Raw genomic sequence first — 25,157 nt, forward strand, 5'->3', positions numbered from 1 at the left:
TGGCAGGGCAATCTAATCAGGTGAGCTGGCAGGGTTGTTCAGGGAGATGTTGTCCTGCCATTCCCCAGCAGCCTCAGATGAAAGAAAGAATGGTTTGCAGGGTGCAAGGTTTGCATTAACTTTTTTTTGCACTAAGAAGGATGGTCCAAGCATGGCTTGGACCTGGTCAGGAGGGATGGGAGTGGGGACAACAAAAGGAAGTGAAGAGCCCAGAGACCTGGCAGACAAAGGAGGCTTGTACAGGCAGAGCTCAGCCAGGATGCATGCCTTGCTTATCTCTGTGTCTCCAACACAGTCCATGATGATACAGGACAAATTCCCCACGATGAAGTGATTTGCAAAGGTATTTTCTTGGGGAAGTCAGTCAGGGAAAATTTTATCACATCATTGCATAACATCAGCAGAGATGTCTGTCCCACTGTCTAATCCCACACTGTCTAATGGAAAACAAAGGGAAAATCGGGCCTTTGATTTTCTTTGCCAGCTTTGTTACAATAGCACTAACAATGTGTTTTTATTGACTTTTTTTTTTTTCTTTCCCATGTCAGGCTGTCTTTCCGCTGTCATTTTAACCGAGTTAAGGGCTCAATCTGAAGGCATACATAGCAATGAACTGGTGACATTTTTAAAGCTCTTTTTTAACATAGGTCAGATCAGGCCATGACAGCAGTTGATATTCTGTTAAATTCAACCGCAAATTTTTTGCCTGAAACCTTATTGAACCTGATTCCTTGCGGAAGCAAATCTGTAGAATGGTGGTGCTGCTCATGATCCATTACCGTGCCAGCAGGTAGGCTTGGATCCCAGCTGGATATTTACATTGTGTTCCTCCCAGGAGTAGGAGAACAGCAACTGAATTTGTATAAATGTCATACTTTGTGGAAAGGAAATGGCCCACACAGATAAAGGTAGGAGGGATTAAGTTTTCAAGGATTTCTACTGATTTATCCAAAGTAGTTTGACCAACTTTGACAGGCCTAGGGGGCGAAGAAAAAGTAACACAATAGCAGATTACAGTTTCTGGAGAAGACTGTTTCCATCAGCTGCCAGCTGCTTTCTGCCCCAACCAACTCTTCTGTCCGCATCCTCTCTTGAGTGATATATAAGCCCCCACTGAATCAGGTATTCAAACATTCCGCCTTGTCCCTTTAGACAAATTTATTCTTACTGCGGTGTTTCTACAGAGGACCTATCTCTTTGCAGTGGCCTACATAGGGCACATTGAGCCTCAAGCATGTTACAGCCGAAGGGCTGTGCATCCGGCTCCCTGGAAAGCCAGCTGAGATGCCCCCACACATCTGCCATTGCTGGAGCTGTCCTCCCACTGGTCTGTTTAGCAGTCTGGTGTTTTAGTGGCTGCCTTCCATACTGTTCACCCTGTGACTTCTGCAGCATTACTGTCGCAGGGCTTGTAGCACCAGAGCGATCCTTTTGACGTCTGTCTCAACATTTTGGACTGACTACTGAGAAAACCCAGCATTGCAGATAGTTTGCAATGAAAGCTAGCACCAGCTGTGTTCTCTTACAGTGCTCTATAACTGTTGGGTGTTGAAAATGTCTTACTTCATTCCCTCATAGTAAAAGGACATCCCCAAGCCCAGGGTATCACTTTGGATGTGAGACAGCAGTTGACTTGCAGCTGCCCTCATCTTTGCAGTCCCTAGTGATGCTCTGAAGGCACAATCAGAGTACCAGTGTAGGTTGTGGGAGATAGTGGCACACAGCAGGCTGGCTGTAGAGAGTGGGAACATACGGCAACTAACCACAGCTCCCGTAAAGCACCGTGGCAGCTTTGCATTGCTGAAATGTTTCTGCTCCTGTTAAATGAATATATGGACCTTTCTGAAGCACAGAAAAATAAACATATTCCATGGGATACACTGTATTTTCCCAAGAGGACTTGGGTGCCCAGATGTTTCCATGGTATGGGAGGTACAGGCAGAAAGTTTGGCTGAAACTCACTGGAGGTGAACAACAAAACTTTGCTATCTTTGTGTTGAGGAGACAGCAATCCTATGTGTGTGCCAGTAAAATCTCTGTCCCTCCCCACAGCATAAAGTAGTATTTTTAATGATTAAATATGTATGTATAATATTTGGCAAATAAATATTTACAGAGATTTGCAGAGCCTAAAATATTTATTTATAATCTCTAATTCCAGAGTGCAATTTTATCACATTCTCATAGTGGAAAATAAAAAACATACAATATGTTTTGTATAACTATCATGCTCCATCTGGTTGATGGATGATGATGTATTTTTCTGTATAATGTTATTAGAAGGGTAGAACTGATTAGAATTTGTAGTGAACTATATGCCAGGCATACATAATTTGATTGCAAGAAGTTGCTTGGTTTTGCCGGGTTTTGTAAAACATCTTCTGGAATATATTACTTGCCTCCCTCCGTTATTTATTGCATTTGTTTAAGCAGGACTTATGGAGCTGTTAGTGTTATTTGTTTTTTGCCTGGCATTTGGTGCCACCATTCATACATCTCAGAATGATTTGCTTAGACACCCAATGTAGGTTTTCTTGATTCCATTTTGCTTTCTAACTCCAGCCCTCCTGGAACAAATGCCCAGATTACATAGCCAGGAACAGGCAGTTGTTCCTCTCTCTGTTTCTTTGCTCATCACTTGGAGCTTGTGATTTTCTGAAGCATCCCATGTCCTAGTATTCATATTGGTGTTTTGGAGTAGCTGCCCAGTAAAGATACTCTCTTACACTTAATTATTCCAAGGAATGGAATCGATCCTTTTTCTTTTACTGTTTTTTTGGTTTAGAGCAGTTCAAACCACTCATATTAGAAGATTAATTTGTTTTTATAATCAAGCAGCAGCATAGTGATCCCATTAAACGATCATCCCACTCAGGCCAGCAGGAACTATTCATGTGAGCAAGCTGAACCGTGTTTGGCCCTTTCCCCCAAATAAATCAGAAATGTTGCATCTCACCTGGTTCTGACTGTAATTTCTAAAGTAAAGGTGAAAAGCAGGAAGCCCCACTGCAGACAGTGTGGTCCCCCAACATTGCCAAAGCGATTCTGGTGACGCTCACGTGAACTTCCAAGTGACCATATCTTACAGGCTGGGTCTTCAGCTGCTAAGTCTTAAAGGACCTCGTCTCAAGTTTTGCTGCAAAAAAGAAGATACTGGGATCACAGTTTTAAAAAGTGACATTGTTTGCCTTGTCCAGTGTGTTAACCAAATTCATCCATCTCCTGGCCTGATCTGATGTCAAGCATCGTGGTAGGCAATGCTGTGAAATGCAGAAGGAAAATAGCATTTGCAGTTGTTGTTAGTGTTCGAAAATAACTTGTGTCTAAAATTCAGTAAAAGCTGGATTAAGACTTTAGCAGCCTCCCTTTGAAAGGACTCACTCAAGTAGCAGGCTGTCCAAAATCGGCAGCAAGAAGCTATTCCATATTCCCATACTGTCCTGGGTTTCATATCAATGCCTCTTACAAATCTCAGAGGAAAACAGCTATGCTTTGAATGGTCCAATATATTTTAGAAAACGTACTTGTAGGTATATTCATCTACTGGTGATCAAATTCATCATGACAGGAACCTCTCTCTTCTTTCTCCCCCCCTCTCCCCACTTTTGGTATGCTATAAAGCAGGATATTCATGGTAAGCAATCCAGCTGTCAGAAAACAAAATGAAAGCCCAGTATATGTACACAGCCTCCAAGTCCATCAGCCAGCTGCCGACATTTTATGCATGTTAATGTTGCTCGGAAAATAGCTTCTAACAATATGGTCTGTCTTGGGTGGCTCCACTGAACTTGTTTTATTTTCAGTGTTTGTGCCGGGTATTTGGAGGAGGAAGCATGAGCAATGTGGATGCTGGACTGCGTTAAGCAGAACCTATATTGCACCTTTGAAAAGCATGTCTTGTGCATACATATCCCATTACTGCACCCAGACAAGGAGGCTGTATAGCCACGTGAAACAAACCGCTGAGCTCCTGTGAACAACATGATATGTTTAGGGCTCTTCAAATTTTATGGTCCAATGGCAGCTAATGATTGTTTATTGGTTATATTTAATGCACACCAGGGATAGTTTAGTATTTGATTTCTCTTCATGCAGAAAATAGAGTAAACTCTTTGTAGTCTTTATTACTTGGGAAAAGCTTTAGGTGAATATAGTGACTTGTCACTGTGGAAAAGGAGGAAATTAGAAAGTAAAGGAAAGCAGCACCACGGAGCTCATTGCGAGCACTGAATACACTGGTGTGACTCTTTGAAGAAGCAATGGGGTTTTAAGCAGCATTCCCTGCATCTGCAGACTTTCAGATAATCAGCTCTGCCTTGTACCAAGCCCTGAAGCAGCTTGTTTGCTTAATGGCAGCAGAGTCTAAACTTGTAATGTGGCAAGTCCGTGTTCACGGTGCAGCTGTGCATGGGGGGTCAAAAGTAACTCAGCAGCCCAAGATTAGCAACTTTGGGAAGTCAGTTGCCTGATTGCTTCCTTGTTTTGAGGAGCTGATTTATGCAGCTCATTGTGTGTGGGGGGTTTTGTCTTTTAAGGGAAGAAAAGCTCAGTGTGGTATTTGTCTGATTAGCAATTTACAGCTCCTCAACACAATTGGCAGGATGCCTGTGTTTTGGTGTTTTGGCCTTAATTTGCATTTTTAATGAGGTATGACTTAAAAGGGTTCAAAGTTGCATCTCTTCCTGATGACCACAAAAAAACCATCTTTTTAAAGTCCCTCTGCGGATTAGAGGCAGTCCTTTCAGCTTTCCATTTAGTTGCCCAAGACTGAGTGTCATACACGGTTTCATAGAAAGGCAATTTTTCTATTCAAACAAATAAAAAGTGACATCATGTTCTTTAAAGTGTGCAGAGAGGCAAAAAAAAACCCTTCTCTGGTTTTTGCAAGCTGTACTCTCACTTAGATGAAACTGTCTCTTGTTGTAAGGGGACCCTTTTGCTCCATACCTGTCCCCAACTTATCCCGAGGTCAGGACCTGGCTCCTCAGCAGTTTCCCATCCACAGCATCCATCTCTTGTCACTGAATTGTGCTCCACAACCGAAGAGACAGATTTTTTAGGGGAACAGGGTGGAAAATCTCGTCCATTTGGCTGGCTGGAAAGGAAACCAGTTGCTTCATGCTATTTTGCTCAGCCCAGCATGGCTTTTCCCTCGTGCTTTCAGCTTTCACCAATTTTCCCCATATCCCAGTCTGTATGCATTCAAAAACAGCTGTATCACATGTGACCGTATGGCTGGCCATCATGCTTTATGGAGTAAAGAGAGGGTTTATGTCTTTCCTCTTTCCTGGGCTTTCCAAGAGCTGGCTTGCTCTTTGTGCTGAAGGAAAACCAAGTTGCTTGGCAATTAAAATACACTGCGCTCCCGACTCCTGTGCAGCAGGGACTGGGGGATGTTTTGAAAGTTAAACTTGCAAAGACATTCAAAATGTTTTAATTTTAAAAAAACCCAACCCTCTTGAGTATTCTCCCACACACCAGCACTCTTATTATCAGTAGAAAAAAGTTGTGGGGCTGTGTATTCCCTGATTTATATGTGGCAGCTGAGGCATAAGCACTAGTTACACTTTTTTCTATGGGATGGGGTAGGTATAAACTCTGAAATGCTGCTGTGTAATGTGTGAGGTGCTGTTATGCGGATGTCTTTTTTTCAGGGATGGGGGGAGGACTTTTTACAGGGACTTCATTATCCTTGAAACCTCTGTTCCTTTGTCAAATCTAGTTGGAACTGGGTGACATTTCAGATGTTACTATGGGTGATACACAGATGTCATGATTGCATAAACCCGTTCCTGTAGGAAATCAGACTCAAATAGTTTCTAGTCACTCATGTTGTTCCATTACCAGCTGCATCTAAATCACCTTGAACTTCAGCAGCCGCAGAGGAAACAAGATTTCCCTGCAATCGCTCTGAAAGCCTCTGTTTGCCTCTCGCATTAAGATTTTGATGCCTGAAGATTTTGGATGAACAGCTGCAGAGGCAGTTCAGAAGTGACGGTCACGGAAGTGATGGTATTTTAATTTGTGACAAATCGCAGTACAACCATATATATATCAATACATCTTCAACGCTGATGAGACCTGAAATTTATATGGTTAGGGAGGGAAGTGAGAAGCTTTACCTACATCTTTGAATTTATTCATATCTTGGTTTCTTCCAGTCGTAGAGGTTCAGGGCGTGTTTTATTCTCTCGGCAGGTGGCTCCTGCTAATCTCTTCCATGGGGCTGCTGGCACAGACCTTCCTGCCTGTTGCAAAGTCCATTGGAAGGGAAAAAACATTCAGCACGTGCACTAGAGCGGTCATTTGTGAGAACTGCTTTCTCTTCCACCATGATAAATCCATATATACAGTTCCTGTCGCTTGCCTAATTATGAAATTCCATTGGATGTTTAGTATAAGAGTGGTTTTATGCTTTCTTAGTCCTCTGTGTATAAACGGAGCTGTGATTTGCAGCGTTGCAAACATGACAAGATATTATTTTAAACATCGTGTGAAACTTTCTTGGAATTTATGTTCGTCTGTCTTGTAACCAGTCACTTCCATTTTATCTTCCTGTCGCCTGGAATGAACTAGGAATGGAAATGTAATTTCCCAGGGGTGTTAAAAAATGTGGGGAGTATTAAATGCGGTTGAAATTAAGCGATTAATAATTTAGTTTTAGGCCATGAATCAACTTCATGTGATAGCGCAGACCATATGCAACCCTCAAAACATTAGTGGAAACAAAACACTCCAGAGGTTCAGGGAAATAAAACGCTCTAAAGGGGAAGTTGCTGAACCTAATTAAACCTCAGCCTTCTGTTATCCAAATCATGCTTCCTATTTGCACCAAATTTGCTCTGATCTGCTTGCTGGAGAAATGTCATCTCACTTGACAGTTGACAGACAGCTTGCGTTGCATCAGAGCCGGACAGGGAAGAGGAGCTTAAAGCAAAGAAAAAGCTCCATGGATGCTCATTGGACCCCTTCCCTAAGAAAACCCACAGTTTTAAGGTTCTTTTTCCAACAGATGCAGAAAGCCTTAGCAACTAGGCCTTGTGCCATTTTCTCCCTGCTTCCTCCAGAGGTAATTATCTTACTCCATCAATAGCGCTGTCAGAAATTGGGCACATAATTCAGCATTTAAATGAACAAGCAATGTAATATTTCCTGTCTCCCACCGGCGTGTTTTGCAGCTCACATTCTTCTCTGTCACTCTCTCACTCTTGATGTATGTCCTGGGTGCAGTCCTTGAATGCCTTCTCTCCCCTGTGTTTCATTACAGATGTTGGCTCCGACTTGACACCTACTTCATTTGGAGCTTTATAGGACCAGCGACCTTGATAATTATGGTAAGAACTCCTAATTAACTACTCCATCTCTCAGGTCAAGAAATAAAACTTTTGCTGTCCCTTTACTCTTTATCTTTAATTTACACAGATTAATTTGAGAAAGGCATGTTCTTCTTTGACCCCACCTGGCACAAGCAATTAGACCCTCATTATGAGAGGTTCTTGGCATTGCAAAATACTTGATCAAAATGGGCTGGGGAGCTTCAGAGTGAGTGCTTGCAGAGTTTGGTTTCTACCGTTGGACATTTAGAAGTGCCAAACTCTATTTTGATACCCCTCACTTCCCCCCCACCCTTTGAATTCCAGAGCAAAGCTTTGCATCAATCATGCAAAAAAAAGGGAAATCTGGGGTAGAGGGAATGAAATAAAGTCCAAACTGGAAGAGAGGTTTGATGGGGTTTTTTCCTCCCCAGCTGAAGTTGAAGCTTGTGTGACTTCATGGTTAGCACATTGCCAGCATATCAGCTAACACAGCAACAAGGTAGAGAACCCAACTTTAGAGGCAGCTGGAGTTTTCTTATGCATTAATCGCTACAATATGGCTTAAATAAACCATCCTTTGTTTTGAATAGGGTACAGTTTGGCTAACACAGCAAACCAGGCGCTCTCACTTCAATGCAGACATTGTCCCTGCTTCTCCTGCTTCTCCTTCAACTGGGGGCCATTTCAGCAGCCTTCCACACTGGGCAGGGGGGGCTGCGCCACCAGCTACAGCTGTTGGGTTTTTTTCCCCTTAAGCAATTCATTCATAAAAAAGATATCTTCCCTTTTTGATTATGTCTCAAAGCCTGGCCTGGGCTTTTGAGGGAACTCCTTTCCAGGTATTGGCAGCCTTGTTAACACTGAGGCATTGAAACACCATAGCATCTTTTACAGAACAAATCAAACTCTTTTTCCTTTTTATTTTTCAACTTTGCATTGTGCTAAGCATCTTCAGCAGTTGTGATTTCCCTGCCCATCTCCCCTGTTACGCCATATTTAAAGGATGTTCACAGAAAAAGATGGGGTTTTGCTTCATTACAATGGGTCCAGCGAAGCAAGATGCTTGTAGTGACTTTTCACAACTGTACATCTCTCAGACACAGAAGAGCTGTTACAGTAAATATTTTTAATTGTCCATAATGTCATTTGAAGCACTACAGTTGATGCTGGAACCAGCCCCGTATCAGTAAAATACACAGTGCCAAGGCTTTGGTAATGTTGTGGCATCACCAGTCCTGCAGTCTACAGGCCAGTTCACCTTATAAAATGTTCGGCAGTTTTCTGTGTTTCAGTCTCTATAAAACTGTAGTGAAAGCTAATTTCCTACAGCAACTCATCTGTTACAGAGAAGCAGCTGACTTTCTGCCCATCATGTTGTACCATGTCACGTAACCCTTTTTGTTTTTCCTTCCCCCCCATTGCAGCTTAATGTCATCTTCCTTGGGATTGCTCTGTATAAAATGTTTCATCATACTGCCATACTGAAACCTGAATCTGGATGTCTTGACAATATCAAGTAAGTGGTTGGGGTTTTTTATTTCTCTCTGCCTGTTTCTGTCTTTTGCTATTTATGCCCCTGTTCCTCTCTGAGGAGCGTACAGGGGAACCGACTCTGCCAGCAGCAGTGATAACCAGGGGCAATGCATTGGGTTATGGTACTGCAGAGTGGTTTCTAATAGGTACCAACAAGTGGCTGATGATGAAGCACCGTCTTTATTGGGATTTGGCTGCCAGTGGTGGCATTTTCCATTCAATTTTGCTGTCCTTGAAGCAGGTAACCTTCTAGTCCCTCTACGTAAAAGGAAATCATGCCGATAATTACTGGCTAATTATTGCAGTCTCTACAGAGAAGGTGTTGAAATTGTTGATTATTACTATTTCTCTGTACTCTGAGGGAAGCAGCCTTACTACTTTTCTGTTTGTTTTGGCCCCTGACAGATTTAATGACCCAAATTCTCTCCAGAATCTGATTAGTTTCAGCAAAGTTACCAGGCATTTACCTGGGGGTGCCCACATCAGAGGATGTGCTTGCCAGCCAAGGCACGTTTTGCCCTTAGAGTCGGTTAACATCTGAACCTGGGCATCTTACTCTCTAGGAAGCTGCTTCAGTATATTGATAGAATATTAGTCTCCATCAGTGCCTGTTTATTCAAGTACCTCTGGCTTTAATTACTTGCTTCAGAAATACAAGTGGGATTTCAGGTGCAGTGCTTGATAAGATGGGGAGCCTGCTAATTAATAAAACCATCTAATGAACTTCAGGAGGAGGAAATTGTTGGGCATCAGTGCTTTACTGCCCACCCAGGAAAGGAGAGCATTGTGTGACACAGCTGGAAGCTGGTTCTCCCCTCTCTTCCGTGGTGGGAGCTGCACAAGAGGCATGAGGGGAGCTCATTAGGAGGTGACTGAGTTGCACAGTAGCAAGGCAGTTCTCAGCAAGGTTATTGTTCTTACCACTGAGCCATTCTTGCAGATGAGGCTTTAATTTAAAGCAGGTCAGTCCCTGCCTTAAAACTTCCCCAGCAGGCAAGGCTTGCAATACTGCTAGCATGCCACTACCTGGCATGGTCCTTTGGGTGAAGTATTAGTTTCTTAGGTACAGCTTCTTCTTCGAGGATTGGGAGGAAAGGGGACTGGAGCCTGTACGAATGCAGGAGACCCCAGTAAGCTCAGGGACCCTCAGGGCACTTGTTCGTCACGTCTGTCCCTGCCCAGGTTGCAGCAGGGTGCTCTGCGGTGTGCCTCTGTTTCTCCTGCTGTTGCTCAGCTATAAGATGAAATTGGAGGATCAGTCCCTCCTGGATGTCCAGGACTGATCCCAGCGTGATAGTCTCTCATTTGGTCTTGGATGAGGCGTTAAAGGAATGGAGCATTTAATAACACTTATTAATATGACTACTCATCATGCATTAGTGCTATGGGATTGCTTGCTGAGAACAGTCTTTCTAAGGTTACCCACACAAAATCTGTCTAGAAAGCCTTGCAGTGTGACATTTAAATTAAAAAAAGGGGGGGGGGGGGGGGGGGCGACAGGGGGAAAGCCTTTATAATTAAAGCAGAAATAATAGTTGCCCACTGAATAATCTTGCTTGTGCTAATCTCTAGTATCTTTGTTTAAAATGCCAGGAATTTATACAACCAGTTACATCAATTATAATGTCATTGTAAAATATTTTATAGGTTCTTTGGCAGATGAGTGTCTATTCCTGATTTGACTTCATTAAAATGCTTTGAAAATACAAGCACTAAAAATACTTTTAAGTATGTTGCTGATACCCTTCCAAATGTGTTGCTTCCTTACAAATGATTTTTTTATGCTTGCAAAAATAAGAGAAACGTAATATAAACTTGGGAAGACCCCAAGGTCACCCTAGGAAGTTTGTCAAAACAAGAATTTCAGAAGGGACTTGATTGTAATTTCTGAATACCTAAGCAGGACAAAGTTAAAGTCTCTAAATCCAAGGCATGTGTTGTCTCAATATCAGGTATGCTTGAGTTAGGAGAAGGTGCAGATTGTTAACAGAGAAGGGAATTAACCTTTGAGAAAGCTTTCCTAGGGATGTGAGGGCCTTGTAGTCTCCAGAAAATTTTTAGGTAAGATCATAGTTGTCTTCTAGCTAAAATCATAGTCGTCTTCTAGGTAAGATTATGGTCATCTTCCAAAGTCATTGTCTCTAACTCAGTTGCAAAATGTGGATGCGGTACAGCAGCTCTTGAATAAAAAGCCACAGAACACGTTATTTCACAGGTGACCAGGAATATCCTTTTTGAGCTTACTTCTGTGGGTCTATACAGTTGGTGAAAAGACACTCAGATCTGTTTCTCAAGATGCGCACTGCCTTTGCTGGCTCTCAGCACGGTCCCAGAACCTTGCATCTTGTCTTATCGGTTTATATTTTAAAAAACAAACCAAACCGAGGGCCTGCATTGGAGGGCCCCTTGCTGCCATCTGCATGTGACAGCTTTATGGCACACGGGGAGCTGAATGGGAGTTTGTTCTCCCAGTTCATTTCCTAGCGCTGCTCTGTGTTAGGCTGTGGTGAAGCTCTCGCAACGTAAATCCCGAGCCTGTTCAACAACAGCAAAATACTTGATTCCCTATGGAAACGTAAAAATAAAAGCCATAAAATATTTTAGTAGGCTGTTAATAAGCGCCCTTGCAATCTGGTGCTTGCCTATGTCACTTTAAAGGTTAGAAATACATTATGAGGTATAGAAAATAGAGCGCCAAATAACTCCACTTAAATTAATGAACTTGATAAGGGATCAGGTGTCACCTGGGATACCTTTAATTACTGCACGAACAGAAAAGCCATTCAAAGGGCAGTGCCTGAACCAGATGCTGTGTGGCTGAAAGATTTGTAGGCACTGTGCAGAGTTGTAAAAATAAACTTCCCTAACCTTCAGGAACAGTCCCTGTATTATTGTGCCAGCATGGGAGAATCTGACATTCCTGTGGTGGAGCACTGGTTACCCGGGGGTTACCCAGCAAGAGATTTGATGAGTACAGAGCTGGTTTATTTTTTACCCACGTTAACTTTTCCTGCTTAGCCCAGCACATTCAAGAGGGAAGTAGGATAGCCACATACGTGGGTCCTTCCCCCTATACCGAGAGCATCCTCCCTGTATGGCAGGTTGGTGCTGAGCTGGTTCAGTGGGTTGTGCCTGCTGAGATAGTGAGGTTCGTGGTCTAGTCGTGCTTTTGAGGCATGTAGCCAGGAGAAGATGTGAGCTCATGTACATAGGATACGTTGTTTGGAGCTGCAAAAGTTTCTGTGCCTGCCACTGATGCCAGGAGGGCAGACTAGCTCCTGTTTCACAACAGGTACCATCACCAAGAGTAGCATGCTTTTACCTAGGACCTTTTGAAAAAGTTCAGTCTGACTTCTTCCTTCAGTACGTTTAAACAGAAATTTTAAGGGTGAGATCATCCCCCGGGTGGAGATCTCTTCTGCCTTTTAAAGATCTCTTTAGTATGAAGCTATGCAGACAAGGACACCGAAACAGCTGCCTCTTGGGTGGTGCATGTAGCTTTTGCCCATGCCTCCCCAAACGCGGGACAAGGGGGGATTTTCGTTCCCAGACTTTTCCAATGGCTGTTTCTCGGTGCTCGAGGTCCACTGTGGCCATTGCTGTTTCATCTCTTCACGGCTTCTTGGCAAACATAGGTGAGCAGAGATGGGCAGTGAGAGGAGCATCATCTAGTCTTTGGTAGCTCTGCCCACATCACTTGTATCTCGCTCATGGCCCATCTGAGAGCATAAGTGGGGTGCAAAGGGTGCACGAAATTGCTCATGAGCACAAACTGGTTCACTGTCAACAAATGTACCCGGGAAGGCGTTGTTTCCAAGGACTGATTCCCCCAGCCCTTACAAGCTTGCAAGAAAGACAGCTCTTTCAAGCCAGGGACTACGCAAGCTTTTTGGATGGCAAAAGCCTGCTGTGCTGCTTGCATGTATAGCCTGCAAGGTGGAGACTATAGGCGTATCAGTGCGGTATTGATACACCCTTGCTAGCAGATGGCTCCTCATGAGGACGTGTTACCAGCTGGAATACTTTAGAGCAGCTGTGAGGCTGTTTTACCGGAGGTTGCTACCGTATGGAGTGATTTCTGGAGTCAAGCAGCTCAAAGTCTCTCCTTTGCGCTTTTCCATTGTGCTGGGTAGATGTTAGATGTGTGAAAAGTCTCAGACTGTCATAGACAGGAGTACACTGAATCTTTTTTATATTCACATTCCTGTAGGAAGCCTTATGTGACAAAGGAAAATATGTCTGTATGTGAATAGTCCAGCACAGTTCTTCAGTTTTCCATCCATCAACTCCTTTCCAGGTGGTCAGGCATGTACTGTGGCTGCTTGTGGTCCTCACATGGCAGGTTTTCATCTGACCAGTGCAGATGCTGCAGCACGACAAACCATCCACATGTTTCCGGATGCTTAAACCCCATTCTCTGTGCAAAAGGGAGGGTTTGAGATGAAGACCCTCCCCAAATGCCTTTGCATTGTGTGGCAGTACAGTGCTTCTGCAGCCATTTAAATACTGCTCATTCAAGGCACCCTGGCCTTAGTAAAAGGAAGAAAAGAGGGGCTACACTGATGGTAATCCAGATGTGCTCTTCACCATATCTACTGAAATCTGAGGTCCTGTCTTTGCTGTATGCTGTTATTGTGCACAATGTAGGGTGCGTTAGTTACTGACATGGAAAACTGGCATAAAACTGGGCGGGGAGAGCAGTTCTTTAGTTAACAAAAGGCAAGTCCTATAAGCTAATTGAAAGGATTCATCAATGGGGCCGAGTAGCTGCCGCACCTGAAGTTACACAGAACATCTCCAAAAGGCCAGAGGGAACTTCTTTCTCCTGGCAGAGACCAGAAGCCATCCTGTCTTTTCCTTACAGATGTAACATTTCCTTTGAAGTTCCTGTGGGCGCCCGTCCCCTCTCCCCCCAGCGCTGCCTGGCTGTGGTTGGGTTTGTTAGCGTTTTCCCCAGCCAGACCAGACTTCCTGACATTCTTCTGTGCTGCAGTATGTGACAACGAAATTTTATTTTATTTACTTTGGAAGGGCAGCGTGTTGGCTGTAGCTGCCAAGCACAGTTGCGGACCTGCTAGAAAGAAGGCAGGAGGCAAAGGGCTTTGTCAGCTCGCTTCTCTTTTTGTCCCATTTTATTGTGTTATTGTTTTAGCCAGGGTGTGGATTGGCTTGTGCCATAGGCCACCTGGATGCTCTTTAGAAAGCACAACTCGTGGGGACCTCTTCAAAGAGGAGTGTGTTGGGCTGTAGTCCTGGGTTTGTTGGAAAAGCTCATCCAGTGCAATAAAAACTCACCCGAAAGTCATCCTGGAAATTTAATTTTCTTTCTTTCAGACAGGGAGACCCAGAGTCTTAGCTGGGAGCTCCTTTTGTTGCTAAAGAGGCACTATTAATTATGGGCCTTGAGATAGTTTAATCCCGGCATTAATCACTGCAGTTTTGTTGCAGCTTTCTTCCCTCTTGTGGAAACCTGCTCCCATCCCATCTTCTGCAACAATAGAATAAGCACTATATCAAAAACCTGAAATTCCCTGGAAAAAATGTATTTATTCCGAACACGCAGGAGAGAATGTTTTTAGGTATTGTGGCCAGATTCACAAGAACACATGCTGAAAACCCATTAATGGGGATGATGCAGAAATGTCCTGCATTGCAGTCTTCAGAAATCAATCCCCAAATGACCAAAATGAGCCCCCCTCAGCTCGCTGGCTGCCATGAGAGCTTCAGATGGTCTGGGGCTAAAGGCACACGGCCCTGATTTAATGGATAAATAAAAAAGTATATGTTCTCCCAAGTTTCTGACTTGAAATAAAACTCACACCGTACTCCTTTATTTTTAATTTTTTTTCCATAGGAGTCTTTTGCTCAGAGGCTTACAGAAATAAATCTGAGAATGTGCAACCCAAAAGCCAGTAGGAGCCAAATGCAAAGACTCAACGTTGATTATTACTGTATAAAACTTGGCAAAACCCAGTCTGGGCTCTTCTAGGGAGTCCAGCCCAGGCTGGGAGAGGCGAGGGGCAAGGACCATCAGGTACAAAACTGAGAAGCCCTTTCTGAAAATATGCCTCCTTTACAAACAGTTGCTATATCCCACTCTCCCCATATGTTGTATGGGTGTAAGTGATTATCTGCTCATTTTCTTGCTTCAACATATGTATTTTATTTAAAGAGACATGACTAATCCCAGCCCCCAGATTAGCTTGTTGTTTCAGTCCTGTGGGTTTTCTTAAGTCATAAAAAAATCCTTGGAGTGAGGTAGAAAATTGAAAACAAAGGTTAAATAGAACTTCCAGAAATCATCTGCAGAAATGTTTAAATTAAATCCTTGATTTAACACAGTGGTATTGTGCTGGCAGGAACAGAGGTTTACCAGTCTAGTTTTATTTACTTGGCTGATTGAAATGCAGAAAAAGTAAACATCCTGGGTTTGGTGCAGTGAGGAATGAGTTAGACTTGAAAATGCAAGATTTCTTCTCCTTCGGTAGAAAGAGCTTACATTACCAATGCAGAACAATAATTTGTAGCAGGTATTCTTTTACTAAAGAAAGATTAATTTGTGCCTTATTCTAGCCATTTTAGAAACAAGTGAAAGTAGAGAGACAATGAGGATTATTTAATCTTTTTCTATTGATATTTAAACACATCTATTGGTTTCCAGATCTTTTTTGTTTAATCATAAGGCGCTACAACTTGGAAATAGTTTGTGATGCCAAAGGGTCTGGAATTGAATGTTGCATTGGGTTCACCCGGGGGACGTGACTTGCAGAACAGCAACACTTTAATCCTTCATTACTTCTGGGTTTGCGGTCGCTTGAGAGTGCACAGCGAGGACATGGTACAACGAAGGGGTCCAGCTCTTCGGAGCATGCCCAGCCCAGCGTCTGGGTGCAGAAAGCCCAATCCTGTATCTTCAGCATTCTCAGTTCCTGGCGAAGTAAGGGCTGAGGGTCTGTGGCAATGTGCAGACTCCTCCTTTGGAGCAGCAAGCAGGGAAGAGGTTATGTGCACCCATGCAGCTTTGAGGAGGTGTGCGCGTTGGCATGAGTGGTGGAAAGGACAAAGTACAAAGAATTTGAAACACAAGCTAGTGAATGCAAACACTTACAGGAGCCACAGTGAACCTTTGTTAAACATGACCCGAAATCCTGACGGGCCATTACCTATAACTTATAATGTTAACTGAAATAGCAGTGCCTGTAAAGAATGAGCTTTTCTGTTAAGGTTTTCATGCAGCCCTACTAACGAAATAGAAAGACTAGCTGAGCAGGCTGTTCAAGAATAGGGCGTTGAAAATCTATCCCTCCCAGCCAACTATGCTATATGCAGCATTTTGGGACTCCTCTGACTTCTGGAGACAGTAGGCTCAGAGCACAGCAGCTCCAAGGATGCCTTTTGGAGAGAAACCATCCATGGATTCCCGCTCCAGGAAAGGATAATCTGATCCTAGGGAACAAGAAGAGCCCCCGAGCCAGTGTTTGGGTCTGGATAAACTCGGATGAGAAACCAAGTGTGTGTTTTAATGGTGCATGGGACATTCAGGCAGTGCATTCTCTGTCACCAGAAAATTTGACAGGAGTGTTTTGCAAGGATGCCCAAACTATCTGGGCACTTCTGAAAATGAGGAATAGTTTTTTCTTTCCCTTGGAAAACCTCCCCCTGTGCAAAGTTGAGATGTTAGCCATGGAGTACTGCGCTGGGCATTAGAAACTCCCTGCCTCACTTTCCTTGTACAGGAGCTCAGGCTATGATCTTTGTGTCTTATATGGCCTTGAGACAGAGTACTATGCCTTCACAAGCCTGACAGTCGGCTTAGCATCTCCCTGGATCCTGTGTAAGAAAGCACCATGCTTCCTAGTCCCCTGGGTAGCTCAGTGCTGCTCCTATATAGCCTTCATCTGCATCTCTGCATGAGCAAACTTTGAACAGGCAACCTAAAGCAAACTCAGCAAAATCACTTGGAGCTGGCACAAAATGAAGTATTTACAAGGTTCCAACCAAGAAAAGATACGGCATATTTATATTTTGCCAGAGTGCAGAGTTTGTGAGCACCTCAGAGGCAGAAACTCTGCCAGTGCTGAAAAAACATCTGAGATTGCACTTCTGTCTGGGTGCCTTTTTTGCCCAGTGATGTTGATGGCAGCATCAGATTTTGTTTGTTGCAATCTGCTGCTGTTTGAGTTTTTCACAGAAGGGTTTGGTTAGTATCTGACTCTTTTGGCTTTGGGTTTTGCTTGTTTGTCTATGATTTTTGTGATGGCTGCGTTAATGTTGAATGGTGATTGTATAGCACTAATCTTCCCACTGACAAGCGTTGTCCTTCCTGAATTTAAAAAAAAAAAATCAATCACCGGTTATTGATTTGAGTGTCCTGGAAGATATTAAATACCTAAGGTCTTTCTGTGAACCCATAAATCATTATTATTGTTTTAAAAGGCCATACATTTTAAGTATTTTGTCAGCAAGCCCTGCTGGTGCTATTTGGATAATACAAATCTGTCTAAAGGCTTTGCTGAATCCGTATCGTGTGGAAACAATCAGATATGTGGTTACACATCAGTGTGGTTTGAATAATCATGCCTTTCCAAAGTTAGGAGGAAGGAAATAAACAGGGTAAGCAATTCTGAGGGTAATTAATTACTTACAGAAAATGAGATGAGCTTAACAGAATTGCTCTTTCCAATTGCAATAATTAAGAACACATCTCAGACAGCAGGCCATGACTTTCCTGGATGAGTTGAGGGGGAGAGGGATGATGCTTTGCCCTTGGCAGAAAAAATCAGGCACAGGTTACCCCAAATCCTGGGCTTGGGCATCACATAGGGCCAATTAAGGTTTGGCTTCATTTGTCTGGATAAAATTTTCAGTTAACGGTGGAAGTCAGAAGTGACTTTCAATCTATGTGAAATTTCCCTTATGCCAGGAGGTAGGACCCCAACCTTTACAGGTCTCCAAGGCATGTAAAGCCATGGGTTTCTTCTGCAAATGAAGCTGTGACAGGCCTGCTGACCCCCAAGATGGTTACTGATGTCTTCAGGGAACCGGCCACCTCCTGTCAAAGATGGTATAGGAGCCAGAAGATGAGACTTGGAAATGATGGCTTGGAAGGCTGCGTGATGAATGCCCGCAGCCTAAGGAAGGCGATTAGGAAGACATTTGGCTTCATGCCATCAAGTTGGTAACTTTGTCACGAAACGCAAAGGCAAAATCCTTTAAGCACTCTTTTATTGCTTGCAATTGATTTTTCTCACCATAAAGATGTTCCTTCACTAATTAGCGACGAACCCATTTGCTTTATGAGGGGAGTGCTGGACTTTCCAGCTCCTTCCTGTAGATTTTCAGCAGTTCAATAAATCAATCTTTTCTAATCCTTGAAATTTAAAAAAAGAAAAAGGGAAAAGAAAACAAACATCCCTACTGCCTCATATTGGCAGGCGGTGGGGAGACACAATAGCACGCTTTATTATGTGTCTCTCGTGCTTGCCTGCAGGAAATGTCTGTCTCTCTGCTATATTTGCACTATATTAAAATTAATTCCATGGGTCTTTCCAATTGCTTTTGAGGGGGCACATCATCCATCTATTCTTATTTGGGTTTCATCACCTGTAACAGCTACTAAAGGTCTGGTGTACTCACTTTGGGATTTTTGCTCGCTAGCCAAACTGTGTTATTTTGGGGCCCAAGCACTGAGTCTATGTGCTTACTGAGCCTTTTCCTGCTATCAGAGAGATGGGAAAATACTTTGGATTGTCAAAAGAGTGGTAAATTCAAGTTAGGTAAAGTTAAACCATAAAGGGTTGAATAAAATAACACCTGAAGCTGATTAGTTATGTAGGGTTTTATTAAAGGCCCAATTTTACTCTAAATGTGGCTCAAAAATTACACTGTGTTAAATATTAAAAAAAAAAAGTAAGTAAACTCTTTTCAAAATGTAAGAAGTCCAGACATTATTCTTTTAAAATGAGAGCTGAATAGCTGCTTTTTGATAACAGGCTTTCTCTGTTCAGCAGCATTTTAGGACCAATCTGTGTGTGAAGGTAAATTCTTGCCTTACTTTTCCTGCTGCAAAAAAGATGAAGGCTTTAGCAATCTAGGATATTGCTAATCTACATACATGGAAGTGGTTTGCGCATATAATATAAGTTGCAATTTGTCTGTGCCTCTGTATTGGGCTGTCAGTGTATATTCTGGCAATTCAGTCACCTTGTGTCAAAAAGGTACATGTTGGGGTTTTAAAAAGAATAGGCAGCATGAAGGGGGTTTCTGAGCTTAGGATGCATTGGTTTTGAAATTCCTTAAGCATCTAAACAAGGATATAAGTAGCTAATTTTAGCAACTTTTTTAAGAAGTATTGGTCTGGAAATATCACAGGAATATAGAAGGTAATATGAACAATCCTTTCTCATCATTGAAGGAGAAAGTACTCTGGGAAATTGAAAGACATCTAACTTAAATAAGATTTTGAAAGAGTTTCACATGATGTGTAATTAACCTTAAGAAGTATTTGCCCCAAGGTAAAGTCAGGGCTTTTTTAAGAGTAGAAAATGAATTAGGTATTTATATGGATTGGTAGACCATCCACTATCCATCATTCGGGCTACAAAGAAACACAAGGGAGGTGAGGTAAGATTTTGCAGGTTAAAGGAATAACGCAACCACTAAAGATCGACTTTTTAACTTCAGGTATTTGAAAGTGAAGCCCCCACCTAAGCCATCATTCAGGTTTCCTCTGCAGTCAGTAGCGAAAAGTATTTTTTCAGGGAATGGCAAAGCCTCACCTACCTTAAAATACCTGTTCTTGTTGGGGATAAATTGCTTTTTGGGGGTAGCAGTCTCCCGTTAACTATGGAGGGGTCAGAGTCACATAGGTTAAATTCAATGGGCTATATCCCTTACTGCCAGGAATTAGAAGGATTTATCCAAATCTGGAGAAAGCACTTTAGATCTAGTGCCTCAGGCTGTGCTAGGCTAGGTTTTCCAATGATTACTGCTTCAACTATTATTTATTTGTACCGCTGGTGAATATAATCTCGGTTTTCCAGTTAGCAGCTCCATTTTCCTGTGAGCTAAGGCTCTTCCAAGGCTTTTCGCTTGTCTAAGTGATGTTTTTTCTGTATTGCAGATACTGACACAGTATTACTGCAGCACTGATAGGTTTCAGAGACTTTACGAGGGGAAAAAAAACACATTCTGGAGTAATTTTTGTCAGACATGAATTGTTGCTAACACAAGAGTTAAGCTTCTTACAACACTTGAGTTGATAAAATGAAAAGGATTGATCTGTATTTCACAAGGGATATAAGAGACTAAGTCCTATGGGCCCTATGTGTAGAGATTTGAAGTGTTTGGGAGTTAGGTGTCTTTGAACACTTCTTTAGGCACCTACTTGCTTTGGGCAGTGGGTCCTAGGCACATCCAGGTTGGAAATGGGGTGCAAACTGCTCAGGTCTTTTTGATGGTTTTCTCTTGGCGTGTTTTGAAGTGTTAGCCTCAAGCTAAAAGGTAATCTGAGTTTACTGGTTTCACGTTTTGTCTGTACAAAGATGAAACAGACCCTTCAGCTGCCTTGAAGAAAGGCTATTACAGATCACTGAAAAACTTTGTGAGGGTCTGGATAGCAGCAACAGAGTAAAAAAATTTCCCTAATTTTCTCTTTTTATAAGCTATCACCAGTGACATTTCAACAGCAAAATCTTTACCATAAAACCTGAGTGCTTATGAACACAGTAATAGAAATTCATGCCCTGCTCCTGCCCACGTTGCTGGGCTGGGAGCTCCAGACTGTCTCACGTCTTCATGCATCATGGAGCACCTGCAGGTCCTGTGGTGCTAGACGTACCCCAAGCACAATGGGAACCTGCCCCAGTGATCTCGCAGGCTGAGTGGATGAGAGGGAAAGGAGAAGCAGAAGGATTTGACCAACATCATGCTACACGGCTGGGATGGGCTGGAGATCCCTGTTGGTGTAGCTAAGGGGGGAGTCTTTTAATACCAACGGCTTTTCTGTGTTCCTGGTATCTCCCCAGATACATTGCAGATGCAGAGGTCACACTGTTTCAGTCTATGGTTTGCTAAGCCAAAGGAGCTGAGCTTTCCTTGCTGTGTCTTGAAAGCAGGGACTCAGTTCCCTGCATCAAGCCACCTCCTCTGCACTTGCTTCCTCCTTCCTTCCTGATCCTGAAATGCTTTGTGCTTTCCCCGTGTGTTGTTAGATACCGCCTTTGAGTGCCCTAGGGTAGCTCAGATGTCCTCCTGCAGCTGGCAGATGCGGCACAAGATCTAAGGTGAGCAGCTGTCAGGGTGGCAGCCAATGACCAGAGGGGATACCTGCAGGGATGGCAGCCAGGGGAGCTGAAGGGGCTGGCTGGATACTAGAGCAGAGCTGCAGGGAGCTGTCAATATCTGGGAGGAGGATGGGGACAGAGGCAGGAAGGGCTACAGCCCAGGGATACTGTAGGTGCTCAAGCTGAGATAGCACTGCTTACCTGTCAGTGACGTGGCAACAGCTACCTTGTCCCCCGTGGTGTGTCCTCTACTTGTATCTTGCTGCTCAGAGTGGGGTTAGGGCAAGTGTTATGAGTGTGGCCAGATCCAGCCCATTGGACAACTGTTCCCTCCCTTTCCCAAAGACCCCAGGTGAACATGCCAGGGCAAAGCTGGCACCGGCAGCTTCGCTGCCTCTTCTGTTTCAGCCAAGGACAAGGTGGGGAGAAAATGGGAACGTTTTGCACAATATACTGTGAAGGTGAAACCACCTTCCTCCCATGAGGACTAAATCCTGCTCCTGTTGGTACTCAGATAGCCCCTCCATGGCTTCAGGTGCATGTTAGTGGTGCAGAAGTTGTCCCTACATGGCATTATCCATTGTGAGAAGAGAACACAAAGCCTCATCTTGGACATACTTATTGTCTCTCTCAGTCAGAAGTTACTGTTGAAAATCATTTGGCTTTAATATAGCTTCTTTCTAACTCAGGCTGAAGCGGGTCCCCTCCAAGCGGAGCAGTTTGTTTAGCAGAGGGTATAGCTTGACAAGTTGCCATTATTGACCGCAGAAGGTCTCAGCAGGATGGACTGGACCCGGCTACATTGGCAGGGGTAATGAGTTGAACATATTGAGCTAGCTTCCATCTCTGGCACCCATGGTGGCCACTGCAAGGCATCACAGGTTCAAAAGCTCCGCACCAGCGGGCAGAGGAGGCCTGGGAGTTGGCCTGCCCTCCCCATGTGTTGTACATCACCCACCACGCAGGCAGAGTTAGCTGCAGAGCCTGTCCCAGAGGGTCAAGGAGACTCCCCTAGGAAAATGGCTGTGACTGATCTTGTGTCCCTACAGTGGCAGAAGCTCATTTTGAGTGGTCCATCTTGGCTTCTTCTTCACTGCAGCAGGCTGCTTTGCACTCCTGCTTGGCAGAGTCCTTTCTTTGTCTTTCCCTGTGAAATGGGAGTAAATAGGTCAATGCTTTCTGTCACCCAGGGCTTTAGAAGATCCTAATGCTGTTATCTCAAAAAGAAGATCACGCTGCAGTCTGGCCTGTAAGTTGGCAACTTGGGAGTTACACTTATGAAAAAGTAAATGGCAGTAAAGAGGTTCCTGTAATACACTACAGCACCACAGACGGAGAGTGCTGGAGGCACGGTGAAGTTTTGCCACCTGAACGCATGAAAGTATTCTTTGGTGGCTACACTGGGGTTTCAAAACTCATCTTCTCCAGAGATAGCCATGATTTTTAAAAGAGTTTTCCAACTCAATTAACAGTTGCGTGATCAGAGCCAGGAGGGGTAGCTGCAGCTTGCAGCTAACAACGCTCGCTTCTGTGTGTGAAGCCAGCATCCTCGGTCATGTTTCAGTTCCCTGGGGCAGAAAGCCAGGCTGGCTGGTGTGTACCAGGCATACCTGATGCTGGTCCACCTTTGGTTCTGGTGATGGCTGGTGGGAGAAGGAAGGGGGACTAGCAGTAAGCTATATTCTCTATGTTGTTATATTTCTAATGTTGGTGTTCTTGTCTTTATGTCTATGCATTCTTTAGCTATGAGGATAACAGACCCTTCATCAAGTAAGAATGACCTGAATGGCTGATAAATTTCATTTATCAGTGTGGTCTCATGAACCAGCTGTCAGATCAATATTGAAAAATCATTAAAGCTTCTGTCATTCACATTTGAGGCAGAAGAGCAAACTGTGCAGGAAAATGGTCAGGCATACAGCTAGCGTGCAGAGTAAATGTGCTGCATATGTATTGCCAACCAATTGTCACCGTATTGGCTTTATATTCTTTGATTGGACATTACTTGAATTCAAGGTGAATGTTCCCAAGTTAATGCTGTGTAGTACAGACTTGTTATACCAATAGCAACCCTCTGGTTCACTGTGCTCTGTCACTGAGAGTACTTTATGGTAGTATAAATACAGAACTAAATTTTCAGAAAGGTGCATGGGTGGTAATCCCCATGATTCCTGTTCTAGTTAATGGGAGCAGTGCAAGCAAATCCATATTCAGTGCATTGGAGACTGTCTCCTTACTCATTGGAGTACCTAATTGTCCTTAATTGTAAATCTCAGATTTTTCAATTACACCAAAACATGGATGGTTTTGTTTCTTTATTGCTATAAAATTGCACTACAGAAAAGAACTGTGAAAGAGCAACAGCAAGTCTGTACAAAGAGCAAAAGAAAACCCACAAGCTGCACCAAAAAAACCTGCAAAGAAAGCCAAAAAAGCCTAGAAATTACATGCCTTAGGGCATCTGTGCTTTTTCTTCTGCAACCAAAAAGTAATGTGCAGTAGCACGAAATAGAAGTAAATCAACTTTGCAGTAGACTTTCAGTTTGTTCTTCTGGTGAAGAGTCCTTTGTGTTCATTCTTGCAGCATCATTCCCATGTTCTCTTTCATCGCTTGGTTCTTTTTTTTTTTCTGCGGATACGGGATGGAGCTTTTCAAAGTAATCTCCACACCCTCTTTATCTCCAGGTCTTGTTTTCTGAAGCACAACATTGTTAATGCGTGCAGTTTGCACTGTTGAGGGTCTTCTAACCCACAGATTCCTTTCCATCACTGAAGGTAGCATATTTCCACTACATAACTGTTTTGCTCCTGCACACCTCTGCAGCCAAAGGCTCTGTAATTGGGTTCAAGAATTGGCTGTGCTTCAGAGCAGAATAGTTTTCTGATATCCTGGGAATCATTTTTAAAAGACTCTGTAAATGCAGGAGGCTTTTAATCGTGGAGGAGAAGGGGGAAGGAAAAAAAAGTGTTTTCCACTTCATTTGTTGTTCTTTTTTTAAAGAAAAAAATATTTATATTTTTTAAATTGGCATGCAATTAAGATGATAATGTGCTCTCACTGATGGTGGAGTCTCAGGGAGAAAAATATACCAAGCAGCTAAAGCTGTAAACTTCATCTAGTGGCTACCTTTCTGAAGGATTTTGAGAGTGCATTTTCAGTTTGTATCATGCTAAATATTTATTAGCGGGATTGACTGGAAATGCTTCAAAGGAGCTGTTCTGGTCTGCTAGATACATAATAGTGATTTTTAAAGAACTGCCTTAATAAGCGCTTACCTTAGGGAGCTCTTCTGGTTGTGTGGTTAAATAATACATATTTTATAAACTTCTGTGGAAGACTTAATGCTGTATTTTTGTTCTAATACCTAAAGAAAAAAACAACAGAAAACATGAGTACAACATTGGTGTGCTTCTGTTTGTGACAAGCCCTGCTGAAAGGAAAAGGATTCAAGGCTGCAGCTGCCCTGGAGTCTCCATAGTGGACGTTGCCTGCCTGACCTCTGCAGGACTTATTTTTCCCCCAAGCTGCTGCTGCTTCATTTTCCTCCCCCTTTCCCCATGCTCTGCTTAGCAGATGGAAGCCCAACTATGCCCAAACCCTGGCCAAGTTTCTACAAGGCTGAAGGGGCTTAGAAATGTAGGCAGGTCCTTGTCCCTGCGAGCCCTTCTGCAGCATCCCAGGCTGCTTTGGGGCAGACAGGGAAGCAGAGGTGCTGACTGGCTGCAGGCTTGTCTGCTTTGGGGAACCAAAGGGTTAAACGGTGAGGAAGGGGGGCACAGATTGGGTATCATTGCATTCATTTTTATGATGTTACACCTAATGATACTAGGGGAAGACAGAAGAAAATCAAAGCCTTGAGGGAAAGGACAAAGGGATGCTCACAGTGCTGCTTGCTACACACTTCCTCTGAGCTAGAAGTTGACTTCCTCCCCTGTGCAGCAGCAATTCCTTTAAAGTTGTAAGTAATTTAGCATGTGGAAACTAGGGAGATGGCTAGAGGCAGGACCCAGTTCCTATCCTGCT

General features: G+C 43.4%; 1 protein-coding gene across 17 annotated transcripts in view; it reads left to right on the forward strand.

Moving 5' to 3' along the window:
• Window positions 1-25,157, forward strand: part of ADGRL3 (adhesion G protein-coupled receptor L3) — a 286,653-nt gene that overhangs the window by 231,612 nt on the left and 29,884 nt on the right. For 9 of the 17 annotated variants that reach the window (XM_075709714.1, XM_075709718.1, XM_075709710.1 and 6 more), the window contains 2 exons: window positions 7,268-7,334; window positions 8,741-8,832. In XM_075709714.1, coding sequence (XP_075565829.1) covers window positions 7,268-7,334; window positions 8,741-8,832 — 159 coding nt within the window. Of the gene's footprint in view, window positions 1-7,267; window positions 7,335-8,740; window positions 8,833-22,876; window positions 22,904-25,157 lie in introns of all 17 variants that reach the window. The other 8 variants (XM_075709711.1, XM_075709712.1, XM_075709709.1 and 5 more) reach the window with 1 other exon arrangement.

This window comes from Pelecanus crispus, chromosome 4 (assembly GCF_030463565.1).
Source record: "Pelecanus crispus isolate bPelCri1 chromosome 4, bPelCri1.pri, whole genome shotgun sequence".
NCBI classification, from domain to species: domain Eukaryota; kingdom Metazoa; phylum Chordata; class Aves; order Pelecaniformes; family Pelecanidae; genus Pelecanus; species Pelecanus crispus.